General features: G+C 39.5%; 1 protein-coding gene across 2 annotated transcripts in view; it reads right to left on the bottom strand.

The window, feature by feature from the left end:
• LOC145987832 (solute carrier family 22 member 2-like) overlaps positions 1-26,845 on the bottom strand; it is an 81,968-nt gene continuing 55,123 nt past the window's right edge. Inside the window, exons 6-10 of one of the 2 annotated variants that reach the window (XM_083122570.1) lie at positions 14,837-15,058; positions 13,858-14,069; positions 12,889-13,070; positions 11,675-11,853; positions 1-350 (exon numbers count right to left, since the gene is read on the bottom strand). In XM_083122570.1, the coding sequence (XP_082978696.1) occupies positions 269-350; positions 11,675-11,853; positions 12,889-13,070; positions 13,858-14,069; positions 14,837-15,058 (877 nt within the window). In that variant the 3' untranslated portion in view covers positions 1-268. Of the gene's footprint in view, positions 351-11,671; positions 11,854-12,888; positions 13,071-13,857; positions 14,070-14,836; positions 15,059-26,845 lie in introns of both variants that reach the window. The other variant, XM_083122569.1, reaches the window with a different exon arrangement.

Genomic DNA, 26,845 nt, shown 5'->3' with positions numbered 1-26,845 from the left:
TAGGTTTATTAAGTTTAAAATACTATCTACAGCAATTTCAATTTACATAGAGATACTCGATAGTATAAATATTTATTCTTCATTTTGATTTTTATATGTACAGCACATCACTATAACATCACATCATATCATGAACCTGAACCATTTTAAAGTACGCTTGCACTATCTGCAGAGTAGCCAATTTACTTTAACAACTTAATCTCACTGCTCTATGTGCAGTACAGATATTGTGTTTTGCTCTCTCTCTTCCTCATAGGTTTCTCAGCACTCAACCAAGGGAGCTGTACGACTGGCAAGAGTTCAGGAACTTTGCGTTTCCTGCAACCTGTTCAGATGCTATTTCAGGTTCCCTGAAAAACGAAGAGAAGAACAACGTTTAAAATTAAGATGCACTACCATACAGCATGTTAATTAATTATAAGATTTCATTATATGATGCTTGCCATGGCATGGACTTACAAGCACAGACTAGCTTACAATACCAATCCCATCCCAAATTTTTTGCAGAATTATTTAGAAGAATCTATCAATGCATTGCAAGTAATGTATATGTTTGCATAAGACTCTGTGACACATACAGAAATTTATCAAAATTTCAGATTGGAAGCAAACAACAACGGGAGAGAACAAATATATGTGATGCAAGAACTTGTTCTGTATAATAAACCATATTTGACCGAATGTATACGGACTGCTGCAACTACGTATTTCTATATCACCTTTCAGCAGGGGTGCCCACAGGGGGAATTATGGAGTAGGTTGCGCCATCGAAATTTTTTGGGGGGATTTGCTCCCTTCAAATAATATAAAATTCAACATTTTTATATTTTTTTCCAAAATATATGTAAAAATTTGCACCTTAAATGCAGCATATTTAATCCATTAGACGAAGAAAAGAAAGTGTTTAAGGGTATTATCGAAGGATATCCAACTCTTACATAATATTAGGCCTTAATTGACACTTGGATTCAAGGGGGGGGGGGATTCTGAATGAATTAAACGTTGGGGTGGACCCAACTCTAGGTCTTAGATTTTGGCGGGTATTTTAGTTAGAGGTGATTGAGCAATAAATTGAAGGGGTAACCAATTCTTGTGTATTAGTATTATCTTATACTGTTGCAGAAATTCTGGTGTGGAGACTGAGAATTATTTCTTTTGGAGGAGGCAATATCCACTCTTAAATATCAACAGTAAATACAAAATTGGCATGGAAATTTTGGTGTCAGGATTGAGTATTAAATTTAAAGGGGGAGATAGGAAGCTCTTGATAAAGTGTTAAATTGTGAAGGGATTTCTGTAGTGGAGAGATAGTTCGAACATTAAATTTTGAAGTCTGTATTTAAAGATATGTTATCCATACGCTTTCGACCCCGAACATGCCAAACGAGAAGCTGGAAAAGACTAAATATCTTGGGATCGTAAGACACCCCATTAAATTAATATTTTTGAAAGCCTGGAAAGAAATGGATGTAAAAATTTTCTTGCTCGCTTCGCTCGCAATAATGTGTTGCTAGGATCCGTGTTTAGCGCTCTCATGAGGTAAATGTGAAGTTTTTATACTACAGCTGCAATACAAAACAAGCGATATTCTCGAATATCATGAACGATTTTCGGGGTGGCATTGAGCGATGGGCACTTCTGTTTAGAGAGGAAGGGCAGATCAAAAATAGTGTTCAGTAAAGCTAAGAAAAAAGTTACTTTCGGTAGACACGATGTCGTAATTAAATACTTTGTGCGTATTACGATATGGTTTGAGGGCGCGAATGATATGATTTGGGGGGACGCATGACATGATTTTGGGAGGGTGCGCCGTTGGCCTTGGGGGGATGGGCACCCCTGCCTTTCAGAAAGGTCATTCTCAACATTTTGTCTGTTGGAGTTGCTGTACATAAAATCATTAAAATGTCAGTTTGGAAGCACCCAACAATGGGACAAAAGACCAGAATGGGAGCGAGAAAATGTGTGTTGTAAGAACTTATTCAGTGTAACAAACCGATTTTGACCGAACGTATACAGGCTGCTGGAAATATTTTTATCACTACTGAGAAAGGCTGTGAATAACACTGAAAGAGGCTAATATTGTGAACTGTATTTCCAACGTTACAAAGGTTTATTACAAAGAAACTATTACAGTTACAGCCAGAGGTGTAGCAAAGGTGGGTGAAATGGGCGATCGCCCGGGCCCTCGCACCAATGGGGCTATTTTTTTTTTAAAAAAAATGTAATAAATCAAGGCGAGAAAAATAGATGAAAAGCGCTAATAAAACTAAAACATTGTCTTTTTAACCAGCTTTATATTCTAGTTAAACGTTACAATTTGCATCAAACGGCAAATATTTGTATTTTAAATAAACTGGATTATAGTCGTATACAATGAAATGCAGTTCACAATTATTATGTACAGTGTTGAAATTCAAAATGAACTGATACAAGTAATGAGCAACAAAGTCAAAATGGCTACATTAAAAAAAGGTAAAATTAGTAAGTTAATGTTCAATTTCAATTTTGACTTTCTTTAAGTTCGAAACTTCTTCATTTACATCCTAGATTATTTTGAACGTAAACGTGACCTAAGAAGTTTATATTTGGAGCACAACAATGTTTAACATTCAACAGAAATTGTTTATTGTTGAAGCTCGTTACAGTAGCTATGAAACTACATTAAAAAAACTGACAAAAAAAAAGAATTCTATTCTACTACCAGCTGCAGGATAGTACGTAAGTTTTTGAATTTTCTTATTTTCGGGTGCTTTTCTGCAATTTGTGGCTAATAGCGACCATGCGGGTGAGTGATGATGTGATTAAATTAATGATAGGACACCTGCAAGGACACCCATGCTCAGATCAAGATTTCAACCCGGGAACTTCGGTGGCAACATCGAATGCCGACCACTTAACACACTCGGCTACCGAGCCGGCGTGTTTATATTATTAATGATACTACAAGCCGGGAAGGAATAACCTGGCAGTGACGTCCTTCCCTGCTAAGTCAGCGTTGCCAACTACTATGAAAGGAACCATGACACGAGTAAGAGTACGAGCAGTAAGGATCGCGGTGCAAACTACAAATTTTCAATTTAATGTTAACAGTGCTAGATGTTTATTTTATGTTTGTTTACTTTAATTATTTCATATAATTCGACTTTCAGCAAACCTTCTGCATGCGGAATATTGTGAGATGACAGCCAGGATTTCATTTCAACCTTCCTGCTGCTTGATGTTGGGATTTTTTCCACTAACTTGTTGTGGTACGGAGCATTGTCACCAGTGGAGTAGCGTTATAGTACGCCCGTACGCCCGGCGTTCCCAGATTTAAAATTTCAAAAATGCTAAAATGCTGTGATTATAAAGTAAAACGTGACTAATTTCAAATATGTTTGACCTTCATGGCATTATAATAGCTATTTTTCGCGATCCGCTTGCAACGCTCCTCTCTCAACACTCGTTCTAGCATCTCTTTTCAATGCCTTTCCCGGCCGGACGCCGAGCAGGTTCGGCGTACAGGACTCCTATATTCCTTGCTGCCTTTATGGAGGGAAAGCTTCCATTTCTACAGCACGCGCGTAAATGGGCTCTCTTACGCTGGCGTACGAGAGGTCTACCGTGATTGGTTCATGTGACCCTTCCTGCCTTCTGAAGCAGACGACAGCGGTAGCATTCCTACCCGGTTCTTCGCTCTCATGCAACTCGTGCTATGTGATGCTACAATACGCAATATTGACTGACGTAACTTTACCAATCTCAAATATACTGCTTCTTAATGGTCACTGCATTGTATGATTTATCGCACGAACAGCGATGTGCATTAGAAACTAAAAGATCAACACAGTTTTTGTGAAGTAAGTTGGTGAAGTCCTCGTGGTAGAATGGTCTCTGGACAAAATTATTTTAAAATGTTTATCAGCATTCTCAAGATGTAATAAACAGTGGTCTGAATTACTAATCGGCACTGTTACGTCAGTAGAGTGTACGATATTTGGATCATCCACTCTGCTTTGCACAGTGCGCCAAGACGACAGAGGTCCCTGGTTCAAATCCCAGCGTGAGCACGGGTGTTCTTTGTCAGTGTCCCTTCATCAATATCATCACTCATATTCATATTCGCGATTAACCAAAAGTGGTAGAAAAGCGAAGTAAAATAAACCAAATCAATGAGTAGTTGGATCAACCACAACAATGACGTCTGCTGTTGTTCAAAGGCGCTTGTGATTCAGGTAGGTTTTCTAATGACTTGCGTCATGCAGAAAGGTATAAAACACCAGAGTTCAAAACATTTGTGGCATAGTGAGGCATCTAATTGTCTAACTAAAACATGCATGGATGATGTTTTATTGAAAACCCAGCTGACTTCAGGCAAATAAACAATACCTGTGGCGACTAATACCATAAGTAAGTTATTAAGCAAGAAAGGGCCGACCCTTCCTTCGGACTTGGCGTTCCCACCCGAAATGTCCATGCTACGCCACTGATTGTCACACACAATAACAGAGTTTGGGGGCAGATTGGGAAGAAGCTGTTCTTCGAACCACAACATAAAATTGTTAGTGTTCATCTCCCCATGATAGTCCCCAGAAGTTGTTTTTGAAAGGAACACTAACTTCGCCCCCTCCACAAATCCACTTTCACCACCGGCATGCACAATAATAAACCTGGGACCCTTTCCTGCTGGCACTTTTACCCCTCCCCCCGAATCTTTGGAATCCAGCCAAACTTTGTGGACAGTGTGGTGTGTGTTCACGAAAATTTCATCCATGTACTTGTAAATGAAAGACTGGCGGTTTGCTCTCTGCTCAATTCTTTAACTTCTCGCAAAAATGATCGCCGCCCGCAAAGAAACGATGCGGTTTCATTCAAGGAGTAGCTTCCTGCTGCTTACGCTATGCTTTTTAAATCTGAATCCTAATTCTATTATGATCATACGCAACGCAACGCGAACCCTTAAAATTAATATTTTCTTGCAGTTCCTTCATCAGTTTATGTACGGTGACAACAATGCCTTTCGTGTATAAATCATGGATTGTTCGCGCACGAATGCTTCATCAAAAGAATCCAGATTTGTGACACGTTGCTGGGCGTTCGGTTGGTTTTTGGCCGCCGTTGAAAAAGGTTTCCCGCTCGCACTCGCAACACTTTTGTCTTTCTTCTTCAAAATTCTCCACACAGATCTTTCACTGACACCTGTCGCCACAGACGTTCTGTGAACAGCTGTGGTTTTGTTTTCATCGCAATCAAAGTACTTATAAACGGCTTATCATACATCGTTTACATATACACAACCATTGCTTTATCAGCTGTCATTTCCCCTTGTCACACCCCCGGATATTCATTACACAGATAGAGGACCACATCATTCTTATCGGGAACGATGGCCCACGGCAAATTTTATCTATACAGATGGTTCTAAGAGCGGCAATGAAGTGGGCTGCGCTTATTATGTAGTGGAGACGGATGACGTTTATCAATATCGCTTGCCACCCGATATTTCAATATTTTCGGCGGAGAGTTATGCCATATTTCGTGCCTTGATTTATGCCTCCAACAAGGGTTTCCCTCATACTCTCATTCTGACGGACGCTCTAAGTGTCCTCCAAACTCTGGCACGTACGGGAGCAGCGTCTTTTCGTATGACTGTCTTTATTTTCTTAATATTACAGCAAGTCTCAAAAATCTGTCAACAGGGTCGTAGGGTGACCTTTACGTTTATCAAAGGACATAGCGATCTTAACGTCCTTCACGATCGAGTTGACGCCTACGCGAAAAGGGCTCGAGTGGCAGAGCATGTTATACCACTGCGATTGCCATACACCGATCTACTCCCACGAGTACGGAAAAAAATCCAATCTAATTGGGATGCTTGGTCTGTTCACGAACTTGCCCATACCACAACCTATAAATGGGTTGCACAACTCGGCACCAGGAAACCCTGGTTTCGTTCTCTGCACTTGCCTCGTGAAGTCATAACCCTTGCAATTCGCCTACCCACAGGCCATGTACAAACTCGTCAACACCTGGCGCGATTGCACCTAGCATCTAATCCTTCGTGCGGTTGCGGTGCAGATACCCAAACGATCAATCATATTTTCTTCCAGTGCCCGTTACGGGAGCAAGTTAGAACCACACTTTATCAGTGCCTTGCTAGAATAGGAACACCATTTCCTTTGTCCATTTCGACTTTACTCCATAATCCCGGCCCTGCTGTCCTGTGGTTTCTATACGGATTTCTCCGTAAACACAATACCTGGCTGTAAACACGCTTCTGTTGATCAACATTGTGTACCCTCAAGGTCAAGTGAGTATCGAAAATAGCGCAGACGTCCGGTGCGTGTCCTCCGGGAGAGGATGGATACTGATCTTGGAATACTCAGGTGAAGGTCTTTGAAACGATTATTTCGTGCGGGTTGTCAGACATTGTCTGTCCTAACCCTTCAGCACCGTTGTCCAAGATCGCCTTAGTTCAGGTGATAAGGGACATAATCAAGAAGAAGAAGGAGAAACATTGAAAACTATTTATCTTGCATCGCTGTGCAAGGGCTTAGAAAAAAGTACAACACACATAAATTTGCCGTTGCGTAGATACCAATTTTCGTTTCGTCTCCCTCTCTCTTAGTATCACGTGTTCTACCCTGCTCGAAAACCTTCGCTATTGTTGCCATATTGTCATTCCATTCCTAGACACACTCGCGCAAACATCATTGAAAACAATTGAATAGCGCTCCAGCTCGCGGTTCACACCGTTCGGCAGGGACGGTAATGTGGCAATATAGCACGGCGTAGTGGTTGCTTCTTTTATGCAGTTCATGTTCATTGGCTAGCTAGTAACTAGTGTTGCCAACTGTAATAATGAAGCACTAGTTCTGTCACGGAAGGGGAAAGGCAGGTAAAATGACGGTGAGTTTTGTTGGATTGGAAGCACCATATTTTTATTTTATACTAAGTATTTGACCGGTTTGACGTTGTGTGCATGTATTGCGTGTGTGTATGTGAAAGTGTGTGTTTGTTAATGAACGTTAAATTCCATAATGCCTCCAGTTCTGTCAAAGTTGAAATCAAAAACCTTGCATAGCCAAGCTCGGGAAATTCTAAGCAACGTGCACGAGTTCATGAAGGAGGAAGCCAGTGAAGGTGTTACGCGTAGCATCCCAATACAGCATTTTGGCAAGAGAGCAGCGGCTGCGACTGGAGTTCCTGAACGAACAATCAGGGCTACCATGAACGAAAGACAATCTCTTGAGATGTCCGAAGGCCCCTCCACATCATTCCACACTCCCGGGAAAGAACGACAAAGACCAGCGACCAAATCGTCAGTAGACGCTTTCGATGAAAACGTTATCCGTAGGCGCATATACGACTACGCTCTGCGTGAAAATGAAGTGCCGACATTGAAAAAATTGCATGTCAAATTACAGGCGGACATACATTTTGCGGGAAGTCAAGAGAGTTTGCGACGTTTGCTGCGAAAGATGGGATTTAAGTGGAGGAAGAGGAGGCTGTCATTTTTGCTGCTTAATGCGATGCATATTGTTTTCTGTGTTAAAATTGCCATGCTTTGATGGGTGACCAAGTTCATAGCAGGGCCGGCGTAAGGGGAGGGCGAACCGTGCCACCGGCCAGGGCGGCAAAATTTGAAGAGAAGAAAAAAATAAGCCTATTGAAAACTGTGATCGAGCGAGATATTCTTTTGCGCTGAATAGTATTGAAATAGCATAAGAAGTCTCATTACTTATTTTATATTTTGATGTTTTACTTAGGAATATATTGATTTTCAATTTCCCGTTGATGTGTAATGGCGGGGGGGGGGGGGGGTTCGAAATGGAGCGGCATCTACCGCCACCGCCCAGGGAGGCAAAATGACTAGCGCCAGTCCTGGTTCATAGCAAAAGAAAAAGCAGCGCAGCTTATCGTCTAGTGGCAGTATATGTACTTGTTATTGTTGTGGAAGCCGGCATCGTTTGTAAATGTAGAACAAAGGCAACCGACTTTCGCCGATCACAGAGAGGAAATAATAATACTGCTTGAGGAGGAGTGTTGTGGTCCAATTGTCGCGGTTTAACACGTTGGCATGTTGTTATCTGCCGTTGCAGTTCCGTTCCAGTGTATACGGGTTTTGGGAGTGAACAGTTAGAACGCCACCAGTGCATTAATGCAATGAAAAATAATATTTTTTTATTTTGTTTGAAATCACTCAAATAAGGAATCGTATGAAGAAGTCTTCTTTGCAGCATTTTTGGTAATTTTACGTATGTGTTAGTTCATATTTTGCGAATTTTTAGTCCATATGTATGTAGCTACATACAAAGCCACTTGTTAGTACATATTAATCCTAGTCCTGGTATAATGCATGACGTTTAAAACTCAACGTTAGATAGACCTGAATTCTCTAATTTCCTTGTTGTACATAACAGCTGTGCATCGGCGCACTGCAGCGATTTTTCTATCTGCTCCATTAGCAACACTGCTTCTTTAGTTCTGTCGCGCATCGCACGGCAGAAATATCTGTGCTGGACTCTACCTTTCTTTACGCCACTGCTCATTGTACAACAATGACAAAACCAGCAAAAAAACAACAACTCCCTAACAAAGAAACAAAATAGCCTGCAATCCCTCGCTTGTAGCTGCGGTTTGTTAGACTAATGTAGCAGTGTGGGGGGTTGCACGCCTGCATTACCCCTCTCGGAATGATTTTGATTGGTTTGCATGTCACCTTGTCGTCCGCTCTAGCGAATGAGCCTTCGCTTCTGGAAGGAGAGGTGGAGGTAGGAGATGACGTCACTGCCAAGTTATTCCTTCTGCGCTGTAAGTCTTATGATTTGGCTTATTTTACTTTGCTTTTCTGACACTTTTGGCTACTCGCGAAGATGAAGATGACGGGACACTCACAAGGATAACCCATTCTCAGGCCGGTATTCAAACCCGGGACCCTTTTTAATGTAACATATATTCATATCAGTTTGTCCGTAAAATAGATTAACCCTGTAGCCAACAGGTCTTAGAGTGCCAAGGTCTACCAACCAGTTTTCAGCTAGTCAAATCATATATAGAGTCCCATAGCCCCTTCTGTCTAGCTTACTAGATTACAGGATGAACACTAGTTAATCTCTTCATCTGCTATTTTCATTGTAGACAGTAACTTATTGCATAGTGTAAAAAGATAACACACAGAATTTGCGGTAACATGATTAAGCCTTGTTTCCATATTAAATACACTACAGTTGCTGACCAAGGCAGTTTTATTAAAAATTAAAAGCACTTTACACGTTATGTTTCCACCCTATATCTCATGCATTCTTGTTATTTGGATGACAAGTAAAACTGTAGGATCGCTTCCGATAAGGTTTCTCCCTACCTGTTTAGTAGGAGACGTCGTGGAAGTTGCACGTAGGCCAATGATTGAGCATGCTTCTGCGTTGGCTCTCTACATAGGCGCCGACTCTATGGGGTTTGGGGGGCTCGAGCCCCCCTCCATGTTAACGATGTGGGGGCAGAGCCCCCAAATAATTTTGCTTAAGAGAATCTAATGTATTATTTTGTTTCTCTTGTAAAGTTTACTCTGAATTGTGCCACATGAACTTAACTTTAAAAACACATTTGAACTAGACCATCAACTTTGGAGGGGCGGTTATGACCAGATACAGCAAAACACATGACTTATTACTATATACTAAGTATATAATTGTGAGTATTGTTAACATTTTTACTAAAAAGAGTTTCAAATGAAGATGTGCATGGACTAGGAGAGTGGATGGGACGTTCGGGCTACAAATGGCTCTTACATGACATTCAGAACGAGATCATTCATATATAAGGGAGATCTGTTTTTCGCTCCGTGGTAGCAGATATTAAAAGTCGGGAATATTTTGCTATTATGGTTGACAAAACTTGTGATATATCCATCCGTGAACAATTGACATTCTGATTCGAACTGTAAATGAAAATTTTAATATTTTTGAGGAATTCATGGGTTTTTACGAGATTCCGAACACTGAGGCCAAAACTTTAAAAAAGGGAGGGAGGGAGTCATTCATTAATTTATTTCAGTGATCGGAGCCCCCGCAATAATTTTGACAAGTCGGCGCCCCTGGCTCTCTATACTAGTGTGTGATAGTACACGACGTTTTCCGATCTAATTCGTCAGCTCTGGAATACTGTACTACCTAATCGGGAAGGTTCCATGTTTGCTCAACATCCACTGTTGTTATGCTGTTGTAAACTTTGCTAGGTTGCCACAGTACAATTACTTACATTAATCCCTGAATTTTTCTCATGTCACGTCAGACAAATGTAGGTATGTAATGAAATAAGACTTGGTAGCCAGTATGTATGCAGATATTAGGAATGTCATGTAAGACCACTAACTCGTCTTCCTTTTGGGTCTGCGAAGTAATTTCTTAAGCTCGTAGATTAGGTTGAGTGATAATTTTTCAAGTGCTTTATGCAATGTATATTACCTTAGATTATTATATGTCAGTATTTGCAGATTCAAAAGGAAGAAATATTTCATGTTGTATTACAAGAGATCGCTGTGTACTTGAAAGCGAGATCTTGTTATAGACATATGCAATCGACATAATATGTGGTTTGCAATTGGTTCTCCGGCACAAGGCTGTACGGTACAAATGGCCTTGTGTCCCTCTTCCAACTAAAAAAAAAAGAGGCCCTAACAGATGGTAGAGACGTTGACGGTGTTGTGAGGCTTTGAACTGACATCTATCTGTACCAACGCTAGTTGGCTCAATTTTTTCAGGACCTTAAGAGACAGATTGCCCGGGAAGCATCGATAGAATTATGGGAAGCTATTGAGCAGACAGGAAAGCATTACAGATGTCCTAACTTCAGGGCCTCAAAATCAACAACATAAGGAGGTTCACAGAGATCCATTCTACTGTAGGTCCCGAATTATGGAATATAAACTTGGAGCCATCTCTCGAAACATTAGGAAATATTCAGGAGATCAAAAGCACAATATACCATGTACATGAAACAATAATTGTAATTGGGAAGCTAAGATTTTGTATCGATTCACTTTGAGATTTCAAATTGAAAGAACGGATTGGGGCCTCGCATTCTAATCTCGCCCAGGGCCCGGCGATATGTTGCTACGCCAATGGTCACAGCTGCATGGCTTGCAGCAAAAGAAAGATAAACTCGTAAAGATTTTTCTCTTTGTTTTAGGTAAAGGTTGAGTTGCTATAGGAGACATTGCAATCCCCGGAACTGAAAATGACGTCAGTGGAGGAGAAAGCTGAATGTGTTTTATTCATGAGACAAAGTCACAGATTGCTGTGCAGTGAAACTTTTGTAATCAGGTGATGGTCGTCCATATCCCCTCCTAAAATTTCACTGCACAGCAATCAGTGACTTTGTCTCATGATATAAAACACATTGAGCTTTCTCCTGCACTAACGCCATTTTCAGTTCCAGCAAATGCAGTGCCTCGTATATATACTCAGCCTTTACCTTGTCTTAACTTTAGGGTATTTACATAATATGCATCTCTAAATTGAGCTCCCGCGTTCTCGCCTTTAGTTCGAGCGGTCCCGTGTTCGATACCCGCAGTGAGAGCTCCAAAATTTGGTTTAGGTTATGTACGAGTATCTAAATTAAACTCGATTTTCTCATGACTCGTTGACCACTCCTCGTATATCACACTCACAAGGAAGAAAATTAAACTTACGACGGTTCTGCCCCTAGACAATCGCATCGTTGCCAGATTATATCCTCATCAAATCGCTCAGCGTCTTCTTTAGAATGAGGCAAAGCTCTGTTGGCTGTTTCTGGTAAGATGATTGTCACTATGGCTCCCAAGATGGAAAATCCTCCGAACACGACCAATGGTAATTTCTTGTGATATTCTGCCTGCAAGTAGTATAATAATTATAGAGGAACAAATATGTAATAATCAACTTCTCATAATAAATACATTAATAATAATTTCATTCACAAATATCTTATTTAGAATAAATAAATCCTTCACTTTGCTTCATTATCATAAGAGCCATTTCTGGAATTTATATTTCTAACGAAAAACAACATGAAGAATGAATGATTTAGCACATTTCAATAGTTTATTCTTTTAAGGGTAGTTGAGTTTTTAATTGTGGAATCGATATCTAAAGTTATCTTCAACGAATTATGTACAATACGAACACTGTATTGTATTCATGAAGGTATGTATGTGTATGAATAGTTTTTCTTTGTAACGTTTTGCTCGTTAAGATTTCGTTTCGACGATATAGAACTTTTTAAGCATACATATGCACCCACGCCACACAAATTAATACACGCTCGCACGCACATACATAGGGTGAGTCACTTGAAATCAACCACGAAAATCAAGATATTAATATTCCGTGTTGGCATAGATGTAAATAAATGAAGGACAGAAAATAGAACCGTCTTATGGAGAAGTTGCGAAGATCATTAAAATATGAAATATGTCCCATAGGTTTGATTACTAACACATACTGCTACATAAAATAAAATGCCCTACCACCTGTTTTGGCACACTGCAGATAATGTTGTCACAAATGTGTGTTAAAAGTGGAAATTTCGATTGATGTAATTGGCAACTATGAAGCAATTGTAAGTTATTTTCATTTATTATAGATAATTTAAAACCAAAACAAATTACTAATATGCTTTTGTTGTAATTGGAGCACCTATCGATGTTTCGTTTTCAGAAGACAATACACTAATATACGAAACGTTGCATAAGCTTGATAAAAAATTACGACACATTCAAATTGCACTATTTTTCTTAGAAATTCAAAGACAATAATTATTTTCCTTGAGGTTACAAAATTAATGAAAATTTATGCATTACTGTTAAACATACACCAACTCGATTATTCTCTATTGTTCTACTCATGATACTAAGAGTACCCTACTCACCAAATAAAGTATTACTGGGCTGACAAAGATGGTAACGCCTTTCAAGGCTTCGGCGATGCCAAGTCCTTGACCACGAACAATAGTTGGGTAGATTTCTGGATAAAACTGAAGCGCCGCATAGAAAGCTGCTGTCACGGTTATCCTGCCTAGCAAACCCAAGCCCAGAATCATTTTCGTGTGATCTAAAAGGTAAAATGAATGGGGAAACGAAAGTTAACATTATATGGACGTTACAGATCAGAGACACAGACAACATTATAATGATTTCCCAGTTGCCTGATTTGTAAAACCATAGGTGCATATTTCGCAATACCCCTCACCCCCTGCAAAACACTGTTATTTTGAACTACAAAACTGATGTCATTTTTTGTAGTTAAGTTTAAAATAGATGATATTAATATGAAAGTCGTGACATTTTTATCGGTGTTAGGTGATGGATGTTAGACTTCTCTCTTTGAGCATGATATGTACTTCATATTAATATAATAAAATGAACCGACTCTTACATTTGGATATTTCACTTTGACTCAACTTTTGAGTTCTGCAACGATAAGGTTGATGGTTTTTCACATAGCGTTGTTAAATATTTGATTTTTTTTTTTTGGCACACATTATTATTTTAAAAAGGAAAGCAGAATGAGAGAGGATGAGAAATAGTTGAAGCAAATAAAATGAGAATGAGGGGGACAAAGTGTGAAATACAGAGAAATCTAATATGTAGTAAAAAGAAAAAGAGAGGAGAAGGAAAGAGCTCTTGGCTACTGAATCAAAGCCCAACTAAATATATTTCAAACATCCTCAAGCTGCTCAAACGAAATTGTGCGGCGTGCCACTGATCCTTGCCAATGGGTCTTGGTTTGTGTTAAAAGTATTGGATTAATACGTCTAATTAGTTAAGGAACATTCAGTTCATAAGTAATCTCAAAAGCAGCCAAGTTCGGCCAAAGCATAGAAGTTGTTTGTACTCACCTGATGGCATCAAGGTATAGCTAATCGCAGCAAATCCCGAGAAGGACAGGCAGAATATGAGTGGCCATCGCCTTCCCAGCTTGTTGAGAAGAAATGGTAGAATCCAGCATGGAACTTCCAATAGACCTCCATAGAAATAGGACGTGTAGATATCTGGAGCGAGGTGAGCTGTGTTCTTGTGGTGGCCAAAATAACTTATGTTACATGATATCCTAATGAAAATCAGAAAGAAGACATATTTTATTGCATTTTTCGGTAATAAAACACTATCTGTTATACAATACGTGGCCAGTTAAGTTCAAGGTTGAGAATGATTGCTGTTGATTATTATTAAAAAAGTATACTGGGTGCTTCAGCAGTGAGGCTATTTGCACCCTTATCCCAATGTGGGGACATGAGCTTAGCATAAACAGAAGTAATCTAAGTCAGTGAAGTGAAAGAACAAAATATTATGTTGATGAACTCATTATCAAGAACAAATTAAAACACATCAAAAAACATAAGTAACTACGCCATTAACAAAAGCTTAGACTGTCAAGGTGTGACCAGCACACAGATAAAACTCCACAGAGGATTGTAGTGGCTGAGGATTCAGGCGCAAGAACCTAGTTAGCTTGTAAACATACAGTGTCAGGGGTACTACGTGGAAGAGAGGTTGAATTTTGAGTTTCTTCTCCGAAGGTCACCACTTACACACCTGGAACGATTGCTGTAGTATGAAAGTATTGTGTGTGTCCATGTACGAGTAGTTTTCTTCACTTTCACTTTAAGATAATCGGGAATATGAGATTGAATGATAGTTAGATGTAACTCATGAATGGGCACCCACAAAGCAACACTCATGGGCAGGCCGGGACTCGAACCCAGAGTTGAGGCGACCGCTCGACATGTTCGGCCGCTGAGATACTAAATTATAGTAATAATACGAACACACACAATTAGAATAATTTTTTTTCTAGAAGTTCTTAGCGACACCTACCAAACAATTCCCAGAAGGACAGAATGTCGTCGGAGATTTCGTATTCGAATTATGTCAAGAAGCGTGTAGTATTTTCTCTTGTCCCATGAAACTGTGTCCAGGGTGTTGACTCTTGATGTTGGTAAGCTCCTACCATTCAATCTGGCTATGGTCTCTAGCACTTTGGCGGCTTCTTCTGTCCGGCCTTTGGTGACATACCACGCCGGCGATTCTCCAATCCACCTGAAATTTGAATTTGGATTTGAAAAGGACTTACAATATAATTTAGATGTATGGAACAGAGAACTACAAAAGGTAAATATAAGAATTAACACCAGTAAAACAAAAACAATGATAATAAGTAGAGAACATAGAACTCATACCATTAAGATAGAAGGCGACAGCTTGGAACAAGTAACAAAGTTCAAGTATTTAGGGTCTATAATAAGCAGCAGTGGGAAAATAGATGAAGAAGTAAATAATAGAATTGCTGCAGCAGGAAGATTATATCATGCTCTAAATAGAAACTTCATAAATAAAAAGGAAATTACGAAGAAAACAAAGTTGACAGTTTACAAAACAACGTATGCACCTACACTAATTTACGGGTGTGAATCATGGCCACTAACAACTAATTATTCTAGCAAACTTCAAGCAACTGAAATGAGATACGAGGGGCGATCAGGTTGCTCTGACCCTAACATAGAAGGAGCGGCAATAGGGTTTCAATTATTTTTTTATTTTTCAACATACTCCCCTGCAACTCCAATGCGCTTTTCCCATCGGTGCTCCAACGCCTCGATACCTTGCAAAAAAAAATCTTCCGACTGTCCTCCAACCATGAGTCCACAGCCCTTATCACCTCAGAATCATCAGAAATTTTTTGCCCACGAATGTCATTCTTCAAATGTTTGAAAAAATGGAAATCACTGGGGGCCAAATCTGGGGAATAGGGTGGGTGGGGGAGCAATTCGAAAGATGCATCTGCGATAGCGGCCCTCGCAATGCGTGAGGTGTGGACAGGTGCATTGTCCTGGTGAAGGAGCACACCACGGGTCAACATCCCATGCCTCTTTTTCTTGATGGAATCACGTAATTTCTTGATTAGGTCACTGTAGTATGTGCCAGTGATGGTTTGGCCTCTTTGTAGATAGTCCACAAGAAGGACACCCTTGCAGTCCCAGAAAATTGAGGCCATGACCTTCTTGGCTGTCGTTTGCACCTTGACCTTCTTCGTTGGTGGAGAATGCGGGCGTTTCCGCTCCATGCTTCGTGATTTTGTTTCTGGGTCGAAGTGATGGACCCATGTTTCATCCATAGTTACAAATCGGGCAAGGAAATCGTCTATATCAGCACGAAACTTGTCAAGAAGTTCTTGACTGATGAGCACTCGGGTGCGCTTCTGATCTGGGGTGAGGTTTCGAGGGACCCATCTTGCAGCAATTTTTTTCATTTGCAATTCCTGGGTAATTATGTTTTGCACCGTGCCATATGACAGGCCACACATCTCAGCAACATGACGGATAGTGACTCGACGATCCTTCAGCACGATATCGTGGACTTTGTTAATGTTTTCGGTCGTCATGACAGTTTTTGGTGCTCCACCTGCATGTTCATCCTCACACGACTCTCTCCCACAATGAAACTCACGACACCATCTCTTCACCATACTGTATGAAGGAGCACTGTTCCCTAATGTATCCACCAAGTCCTCATGAATTTTGGATACCGTCCACTTCTTCTTCACATAATATTTGATCACCGCTCTCACCTCAGTTTTCTCCACTCTGGAACATTGACACAACTTCACTCAGTTAAACCCATGTAAAAAGAAAAATGTACGCTACTTAGACTTGCAATTCAGATTGAAAGCATATAAAGGATCACTAAACAATAACAAAATAAAAAATCAATCATAACCTCATTCCTTCTATGTTAGGGTCGGAGCAACCTGATCGCCCCTCGTACCTAAGAAGAATAGAAGGAAAAACAAAACGAGATAGAGTAAGGAATCAGACAATTCGAATGAGCTTTAAGACCCAACCTTTACAACAACAAATAGAAGCGTCGCAGTTGAGGTGGTTTGGCCATGTTCACAGAATGAGTGAAGAAAGGATACCTAAAAATATATGGCAAGCTAAAGTAGGTGGAAAGAGACCAAAGGGAAGACCAAGGCAGACCTGGGACAGTTGGATGGAAGAAGTTTTGAGGAGAAGGGGATTGGATACCAACAGGGCAAAAATGTTAGCCAGAGACCGAGAAGGATGGAGAGCTCTTTGCAAAACCTCTACACCTGACGGTAGAAGAGGATCGACTAAGTAAGTAAGTAAGATTTGAATTTATTTAGAACTTTTGACATCGAAAATTGGCCTGAGGGGCTTTCGTGGATGTACGTACATTACAAATTATGATATGTTGACAACGCACATAATATATACATAAATGAGGCATTATGTTCTTACAATACTGAAACAATCATATACCAGGTACAACATGATACCCAGTGTAAAATTAATGATAAAGTATAAAAAACAATTTTATCTTTAGGCTCTTATTCTATAGTGCACTATTAATATAATTATTAAATTCCTGATCACTCTATATTTTTATAACTATTTTATAACATAACTATGTAAAATGGTTATTTTCGCTAGATAGTTAGTCGCACTTTGAGAATGTATAAGTTATTTGCTTTGGATACCGTAATTGGGAGTGTCGCACTTCTCTAAGAATCTAATGAAAAGAGTTTGATGCCAGTTTTACCATGCTCCGTGGATTTACCATTATGGGCGCATCAGTACATTGGTAGCATGACACGTCCTTTCCCATTTTCTTGTTATTAATTACCTTTTCTCTTGTACAAATGTTTATTGTTCTTTAATCTTAATTTGTGTAATTTACCTATCACTGATAATGTCAGGATAGTGGCTGACCTGTATATACTTATCTTGTTAAGAGCTGTTACCATGGAAATTACGATTGTGTTTTGTCTTGACTTTGGAGTTCGGGCTTTGAGTTTTAAGGAGTGATAAAGCCGAATTGTAAAATGCTGTTCTTTCTTTGAAATTTCGATGGAACTTCGCACATAAGAATTTATTTTGCAAAGAAAGTAAAATATACTTTATTTTCTTAGTGAAAACTTGATTTTGATTTGGTTTGAACAAAGAACGAAGAGAGATATTACCCAATACCCTGAGAGGCATCATGTGAATGCTACGAGTCTTCATGTGATCATTTTTATTGTGTTGTACTTAAATAATCATGTTCTTTTGACTGAAAGATCGTGTCAAGCCTGCACAGGCATGTGCTCGAGAGATCGGTCGAAGAAGAAGAAGAAAACGATGATGATGATGATGATGATGATAATAATAATAATAGTTATAATAAATTGGCACTAGAAATCCTATCATTTTAATTACTTTATAATAATTATTATTATTTGATTATTGTTATTATTTTTATTCTTCAATTTTATGTCAACAGTCTGATCACCCTATATAAATTTCTGGTGATATGGGGCAAATCTCTGAACCAAAGAATGTTCTTTTTAAAATTAATAAATTCATTCAACACTAACACAAAACATCCAACTCCTTATCAAGAACTAAAAATGAAACAGTGGGGGATTAAGAATCTTTTCTTGTTAGATAACCCCACACATTATGTTCATGTGTGTTAGTTAATGTGCCAATTGACGATTCAATGTTGGTATTAGACGTCTAAAAGAAGATGTCTTTTCTTTTCGAAGTCCATACCATAGGAAAATATTCCAACGGGAGTGTACTTGGTTCCCATAAGCTGCATTTATCGTTTCGAGCTTTAAAACAGAACTTTATAGGGACGTATCTTTGACTCTACATCGGACGTCCAGAAAACAGTAAAGGGTACAGTGGGATCCATGAGTATTACCGTGCAAATTGTACATCACCATGTTCGTGCACTTAATTTGACCCAATAAGAGCTTCAAGAATTAAATGAAAACTTAAAACAAACTGCTTACAACTTCTGCACCAGTGTACATAAAAATCCATCGCTTAAAAAAACCAAGGATGAAAGAGAAAAATTAATGAAAATAGTCATGGACAATTTGCACGGTATTACTTATGGATCCCACTGTACATTAAACACCATTGCAAAGGTGTCTTCTAATTTGAATCAGTGCGTACAGTTAGAAGGGATGTACAGTGGGATCCATGAGTATTACCGTGCAAATTGTCCATCACCATGTTCGTGCACTTTATTTGACCCAATAAGAGCTTCAAGAATTAAAAGAAAACTGAAAATAAGCTGTTGACAACTTCTGCACCAGCACACACAAAAATCCATCGCTTAAAAACACACAGGATGGAAGAAAAAAAATGAAAATAGTCGTGGACAATTTGCACGGTAATACTCATCGATCCCACTGTACGTACATGTCGAAGGTTTAACAATAAAAGCGTCATTTCTTTCACGAAAACATTTTTTTATAATTCCAGAAAATATTTTCATTTATTGGTTGACAAATCAGAATTTTTCATCCCCTACGGAAACGAAAAACCTCATTGATCGCAAGCGACTGCATGAGTGATCCACTTCAATGGCGAGAACAAGACTGAAGTTTAAATATGAAGACCAGACCAATAGGAATGGTATCGAGGCGAGACTTGGCAGAGTGCCGTCTGTGGGAAGGTCTATTTCGTTCTCGGTGTCGTCCCGAGTTGTAAATGTCTGTCTCGTTCTCGATATCGTCTAGAAAACACCTGGCTCGATCTCGTCTTGAGTCCCCAAATATATTCTAATTTAAGTAACATATGTAAAGCGCAAACATTCGCAGCCCGTAGAGTTCATTATGGACAAACAACTTTTCTATTCTAACAATTATCTGTATGACACTTAATTTCTACACTTATAACCACAGAAAAGCAGCATTCTTATTCTGAATTTATGCAACCAACCTGCACTTATTCACAATTGCCACTATAGCTCTTTTCAGTTGTTACGGCGTGCGCTCTAGAAGCTGGCAGGGGAAGTGGAGAGCGGGGAAACGACCTATCCAGCGCAACGAGACAGGCCGGTTAGAGAGAGAGACTGCAGCGTTGCCAGAGTAGCTGTAAAGGCGAGTTGAAATCGAAAGAACCATGAAATACAAACGTCCCATTGTTCGCGTATGGCCTGAGAATTCGTATTATCCCCATCTTGTGGTCAGTGGAATACCGATAAGTGTATGATATCAAGTGTATACGTTGTAGGAATTCTTTCCAACTGTACAATCACTGCGTCTTTGATGTTCCTTTTGTCAAGCGTATCTAAAAACTGCAAAAACCACTGAAAACTAATTTACATTCCTGTAGAAAACCAATGTGACTGGAACCTACGTGACAAACAATAAAGCGCCCACCTTTACCCACGGGCACTTTTAAACCCCCTGTACCCTCTTTATTTTGCCAGATTTTCGTTGGAGCGTAATTCTGATGTATGTACGTTTCATCTAAATGAAATACATATATAGGGCAAAGGTTCCTTATTTTTTAGAAGATGCATTTTTCGCAAAAATATTAATCTGGCTGTAACTGTATCGGCTCTCTCCATTATTAGTAGGATCGGTCTATTTTTTGGACAATGTTCAGAAATTTGTGAGTCTAATCATAGATGTATACCAATTTGAAATCGTCTACCGTCATTGCTCTTTTTGTACTTGAACCCCATATACTTCAGTATCCTCCACAACGACGAAACTCCCCACTGAAAGCTTATTTGTGTATGCAAATCAACGAAAACTTGTTCAGTGTTGGATATTCACCCTTTACATAATACCCGAGGATAATTCTTCTTGTTATATCTTTATCGCAACCGTCGATTGCCTTTGTGATACTGTTCCTTTTGATTCGTTTGCACGGTGATTCAAATGACGTGGAACCCGACGCCTCAAGACTGTCTTTGCCTTCCCTAACAATATACTGCACAGTTCGCGTCACAATGGAACAGCGAGAGTACAAATAAACGTTACATCACATGCCACATACACGTTTATCGAAGAAACAATGCAGTTAGGCAATACACGACGCGACAACAATTACTCCCACGTATGTTATTCCTACATTCCGCTCATAACAAACAGGAATCAACACTGGGGCAAAAGACCATCAGCAACGCGGTGAATTGGCAACACAGCAACGTGCAGAACGAAGTTAGCGCTGCAGCTTCCTCCCGCAACTGCGTAACTCTCGGCTCCACCGCTAGGTGGTCTGTTCTCTGGTTGAGGTGGTCTGTTCTCTGGTTGGTCAGCGGCACGTTCCCCGCTCCCCACTTCCCCTGCCAGCTTCTAGAGCGGACGACGTAAGAACTGAAAAGAGCTATAATGGGTTAAATTTCTAATGGTAATGAACGACTTATATGCGGTAGATATTGGTTTGTTATGTCTAAATAAGTAGATATAAATAAATATAAATACATTTAGGTAACTATGCCAAAGTCTCGGACATTAAGTCTCGTCTTGATTTTACATAAGCCTCTCGTTCTCGGTTTCATTTCGATTTTAAAAATGATGTTTCAGTCTCGGTACCATCTCTATACAGCTTGCCATATACGACTGCCGATGACCCGTGTGCGCAGTACACAGCCCATCCATTTTAGTGAAGGCGTGGCCACAAGGAATTCTGGCAACGTCATTGGCAGTCTACTTGCGCAGCCATCGAGACATTGTATGTGACGAACTGTATATACTCTTTCCAGGGAATCTGTGGAGCAAGGCCGCGCATAAAGGCAGAGTTGGGGAGAAAGTGAGTGGGCGGAGCGAAGCAGTACACGCTGCTGGAAAGGCGTCCCCTCACAAGCGTTCATTAGTCGAGTCCTCTGGAGTCAGGCACGTATTCAAGGGAGGGGGCTTGAGCCCCCCCCCCCCGAAAGTTTTCGGTTGACATTAGTAGCTTTATAAGATCTAGTGATTTGAAAGTGAAAATGACTAAATACCGTAAAGTAACGAAGTCCACTACTATAGTTCAAATCACAAACCCTGACACCTTCTGTAAACAAAACCACCTGCATGCAGAAAGCATTGCAAACTCATAGAATAAAATAATCCACACGAAAAGCCAGCGTTGTTACAGGATTCATTACGTAAGGTAAAACAATGGCAAATTTGTAGTATGGGATACGCTGCCGCAAATGACATCTCACTTTAAACCCAATGCTCTTTCTTTTGTACTTATTGCTTCACCTTTATGATTAACTCTTTGCACCAGTAATCAGTTCCCATAAATTTGGCTTCTTTCTTTGCATGCAAATTGAATATATTTTACTTGCATTTCTTTAGACAAAATGATATAACATGGTAATGTATATTTCTAAGGATGATATAGATAACATTAGGAGTGTATTTGAAATTTGTTTGTAGATTTTATGTAAATTGTATCTTATGTAAATAAAACATATAATGGGCAGAAACAGCCATATGCATTGCTGTAAGTCCAATAAATATATTGATGATGATGACAAAGAAAGTTCGTAAATTTATTGCGGTTGGAAACTTTGACAAGTATCCTAATAACGATTTTTGTTCCGCCAAATATAGTGCACTTCGTAAAATAACTTGGTGACATGGCAAGGCAAGATAAGTGTGAACATTTTGTAGTAATATGCATTGTAACTTTCAATGAGCTTAGAGATTTGTGTACATAATGATATTTTATAACATTGGTTATTTTCTAAAAATAATCATGTGAACAGCACGGAAGTAGTGCAACTTAGTAATATTGCCTGACTTATCCTTAGAAAAATAACATGCCGAGTTCTGTGCGTGCGGGAAGGTCTCAGTGTTCTCAGAGCTTGTTTTCAAAACACCAGCAAGGACAGCCTTTGAAAAGGGGTGAGAAACAGATTCTACTCAATATTTATGTAACGTTCTGTCAGTGGTATCCTGAGAAACCAGTAAATGAAGTGGTTAAGTTGGTATCCCAGTGCAGTGGTGTGTCAGTGTCTGCAGTTTTAAGGGTTATGAAAGAGAGAATGACCGGGAGAGTAACAATGTATGCGGCTGCATATTCGTCTGATGTTTTGAGAGCGGGTTCTCACATTCAGAGGCTCTTATATAAAATGAATAGGTCCGGCGAACTATGAGTGTAACAGCAGATGATTGCGGTCATGGATCAGCTGACGCGGAGTGATACATCGAATCGGTGAGACCGTTTGTTTACAGAAGGTGTCAGGGTTTGTGTTTTAAACCAGCCCTGGCCCATATCCATGGTAACGGTTGAAGTTTTTGCTTGCGATGACGTGTAACCGGCCAAGTGAATGCATCACTTCAATGTAAAGTCACGTGAAATGACAGAACGACAGTGCTTCAGTATGCAGATATTAAACGCCAGAACAAGAACAATGTCTAGATGAGGATATGTACTACAGGCTGTGGAAAAGGAGATACGATAGCCACTAACGCCGTCAAACGGTTGGGCGGGAACTTTACGTCACATACCATGAAGAAGTAATAGGATCTGAGCTGATTATGTCCTTTGCGATTAGTCCACTCAGAATTAGTTCACTTCATCAAATGATTTACTAAATCTCATCAATTTACATTGTCGAGTTCATTATTTGTGTTCTTTTTGGTTTAGATTCAACATCTTCTCCGAAGAGAAAATTATGCTCATTTCTTTGTTTTCCTTGTCCCTGTACATCCAGGGTCAAGGAAGTCAGTAATAAGGTGTGTTATATACAGTGTACACCTATAGATTGAATTGTATCTTCTCCAAATATGATGTATAAAGAAACAAACTGCCTGAGAACTAAGTGAGGTGAGTATACATTTTTATATTACTATTATAGTGGAACCACAAGCAAAGAAACCTGCGCATACTCGCGAGTCCTGTGCACCGTACTCCAGTGTGGAGGGAAGGGGGAGAGTGGAGCATGCTCTCTTATAGCCCGAGTTGAACGGAAGAGGAGGAAGGTGCGCGGGGACTTTTCGACGAAGGTTCTTTTTCTTGTGGTCGCTCTTATAAGTAAGGTGAACTGTGATTGGTCATTCATCTATTTTATCACTTCTTCATCATCTCAATTGACTTAAATGGCCGGAAAAGCAAATTAAATTTATCAAATATAAATGCAAACACGTACAGTTTAATAAATAACCTAAATAGAATGAAAAATTAGCAGTTTGTATTTTCATTGCTTTATTGAATAAGTAGGGGAAAACGAGAGAGAATTGTACACCAATGGCAAAAGAAATGGTAGGCGAATTGCCCATCAACATTTTCCTCCAGTCTGTTTTCCCCAATCTGGTGATCACAAATTGAAATAAGCAGAGGACAACATCTGCTTTCCATTATTTAAAACAACACAGGATGTAGAACAAAAAAATGAAAATAGCGATCGACAATTTGCCTACTATTATCTATCTCTTCAAGAATAAAAATACATCTAAATTTAGGAGCACAGTAACATATGTTTTATAGAAGATTATTTGGGTCACATTTTCCATTAATGGACATTAACTTTAAAACTTTTTCTTATTATTACAAAATACATTACATTACTCCTTAACTTTCTTAAAGTATTATTGTTTTTACTAATTTAATAGATATAACTAGATTATAGGTTAATTTCCTTGTTTCAAAATTAGACATTAATATTATTGACATATCCCATATCAAACTTCCTGTATATTTTGTGCTTATAAAATATCGACACGAAAGTTGTCGTATTAATCATTTTATACATCGGTAAATTTCTACTGCAGAAATTAAAGACTACACATCGAAAGGTGGAAAAAATGTGCCCTTGCATGTTAACCTGAGACTACAGTGGCGTGCCCAGGATTTGCGAAAGGGAGGCATTACGTACACTGTTTTTGGTAGTCATCCCTCATTTTGCCATCTTTTCCTACATTTGACGTTCTTTTTTTTTAGGAATACTGGGCCAAAGGGGTGGGGGGTTTATAACCCTCACCAACTTGACCCTTGGGCACGCCACTGCCTGAGAGAATGAAATATTACTTCATGCCAAGTTTGCGTGAAAGCAAAGTTGAACAGTATTACATTTCATGTTAGGCAGACTTTGATATATTCGCGGAAACATGTTGTGCACTGAAGAAAAAAATACAAGTGCATATAGCCTAGTGTAAATATATACACATAAATGCTCATTTGAACTTTTTTTTCTGGTATGCACATTATATTATGTTCAACGTACTTGGAAGATGTATCTTGGGCTGAACTAAAATAAATAATAACAACAAGTGGTGTGCGGTATCTCGAAAAGTCGGAACCGGGATCGGAAAGAAAAATTCCGTCCCGATCCCGACTTCAGCAAATGACTTCCCTACTTTTCTGGATCCCGAGCAGTCGGGGAAATACCGAATGGTCATTTTAAAACGATATTAATTCTTGACGTTTTCTACATTGCAAGTGTCTGTAAATTATCGGAAATTGTTAGTTTTCATTCCAGAAATGCAAAGACAATCACTTAAGGTGAAAATAACGTGTAGAATTTGAGATTTCCAGAGCCTCGGGAAATTTCGGAAATTTCCCGTCCCGAAAATTAAGAAATTGCAAATATTTACAGTCTTGAATGTCGGGATTTAAAAAAAATAACGTTCCGATCAATAATATTCTGTCCCGCATAACAATAAGTACCCATCGATATTTATTAATGCTCATTTGTGTACTCGATTTCGTGTGTTCAGTTTCTGGCATGGTTTCCTATGTGCATAGTGCAACACTAGCGCATAGATTTGGAATTCATTTCATGGATAAATTCACCTCTTACCGTCGTTTCGTCATCACGAGTAAACAACGGATTGGCCCAACCTATACTTCTAATAACCTTGATTTAGACCTTAGTTCCAGTTCGGGTCCAAAGCTGGACATTGACAACAGAAGAACTTCCGGAACCCCAGTGTAGTGCTAGCTAGTTCGGGTCGAGGGCCGAAGAGATCGAAGGTCTCTCTCTCTCTCTCTCTAAATTGAATATTACAGCAGTAGCGGGTATTGGAGCAGTTTAATAAAAAATAAATTAGCTGCAGAGATCAACTGAAAATCAAAGTTTCGAGTGATGATTTAGTTGTGCCCGGATCAAATTTCGTGTATGCAGTCCAAGAATTTCATGGCATAAAAAATACTTTTGTTTAGCCTTCTGGGATCGACACACACTTGAAAACTTAACTACTATGAAGGGAGAGCCGAAAAGTTTATGAATGTGGAGAAGAGAAAGCAAGGTGTCGGAAGTATATACATTTTAGCGGAAATTGCAGGCTCTACCAGGATCCGAATCAGGGCTCTGGTATACCGTGCCATTGCTCCACCAACTGAGCCACCGAGCCACCCTTGACTTCGACTGATTTTTCGCTAAAATGTCTACATAGTACATGTCCTGTGTATGTCAAATCGTAAGATGTTGCCTGTATATCGAACAAGCACAGAAAATAAAGGAGAACGAAGAAAACTGAGGGATATTCCCATCGGCTGAGGAGGCATTTTACTTCTGTAGTCAACACGAGCTGCTGCTTCGAGGTGACGATGACAGTGTCCTACTAAGGGAGATTTCGCAAAGTGTCGCCTGAGGATTTCGCAAGTCGAACGTAGGTTTGTGCGGCCTTTTGCGTCGCTACGGTGTGAAATGTTGCTCTTCTTCATTGGGTCATTCCAAACGACATGTATCGCGTGTTGCTCCTGTCTGCAATCTTCCTGTGTCTTGAAGATCCAAGTGACAAGGATGGGAAATTAGGGCTTTTCGGAAGGGAGTGGGGTTATGCATACTATTTTTGATGGTCAGTCCTCATTTTGCCATCTTTTCCCATCTTTGATGTTCTTTTTTCTTTTTTTTTTAAGGAATACTTGGTCAAATGAGGTTATGACCCTACCAACCCTCCCTTGGACACGTCACTGGAGATAAATGATTAAGCATTTGATCATATTGGGAGACGAAACACTAGATGGGTTAGGAACGGAAGAATTTTACTGTGCATTATGTTTCGCGATCCAGCTGTATTTGAGAAGACACCCTTTGTTTCGTGCAGATATGTGACAAGACTGTGGAAGCTGTGACAGACAATTT

Source organism: Lepisma saccharinum, chromosome 5 (assembly GCF_977018435.1).
Source record: "Lepisma saccharinum chromosome 5, izLepSacc3.1, whole genome shotgun sequence".
Classification (NCBI taxonomy): Eukaryota; Metazoa; Arthropoda; class Insecta; order Zygentoma; family Lepismatidae; genus Lepisma; species Lepisma saccharinum.
Note: the sequence above shows the minus strand (reverse complement) of the source record. Positions and strands in the feature narration are given on the sequence as shown.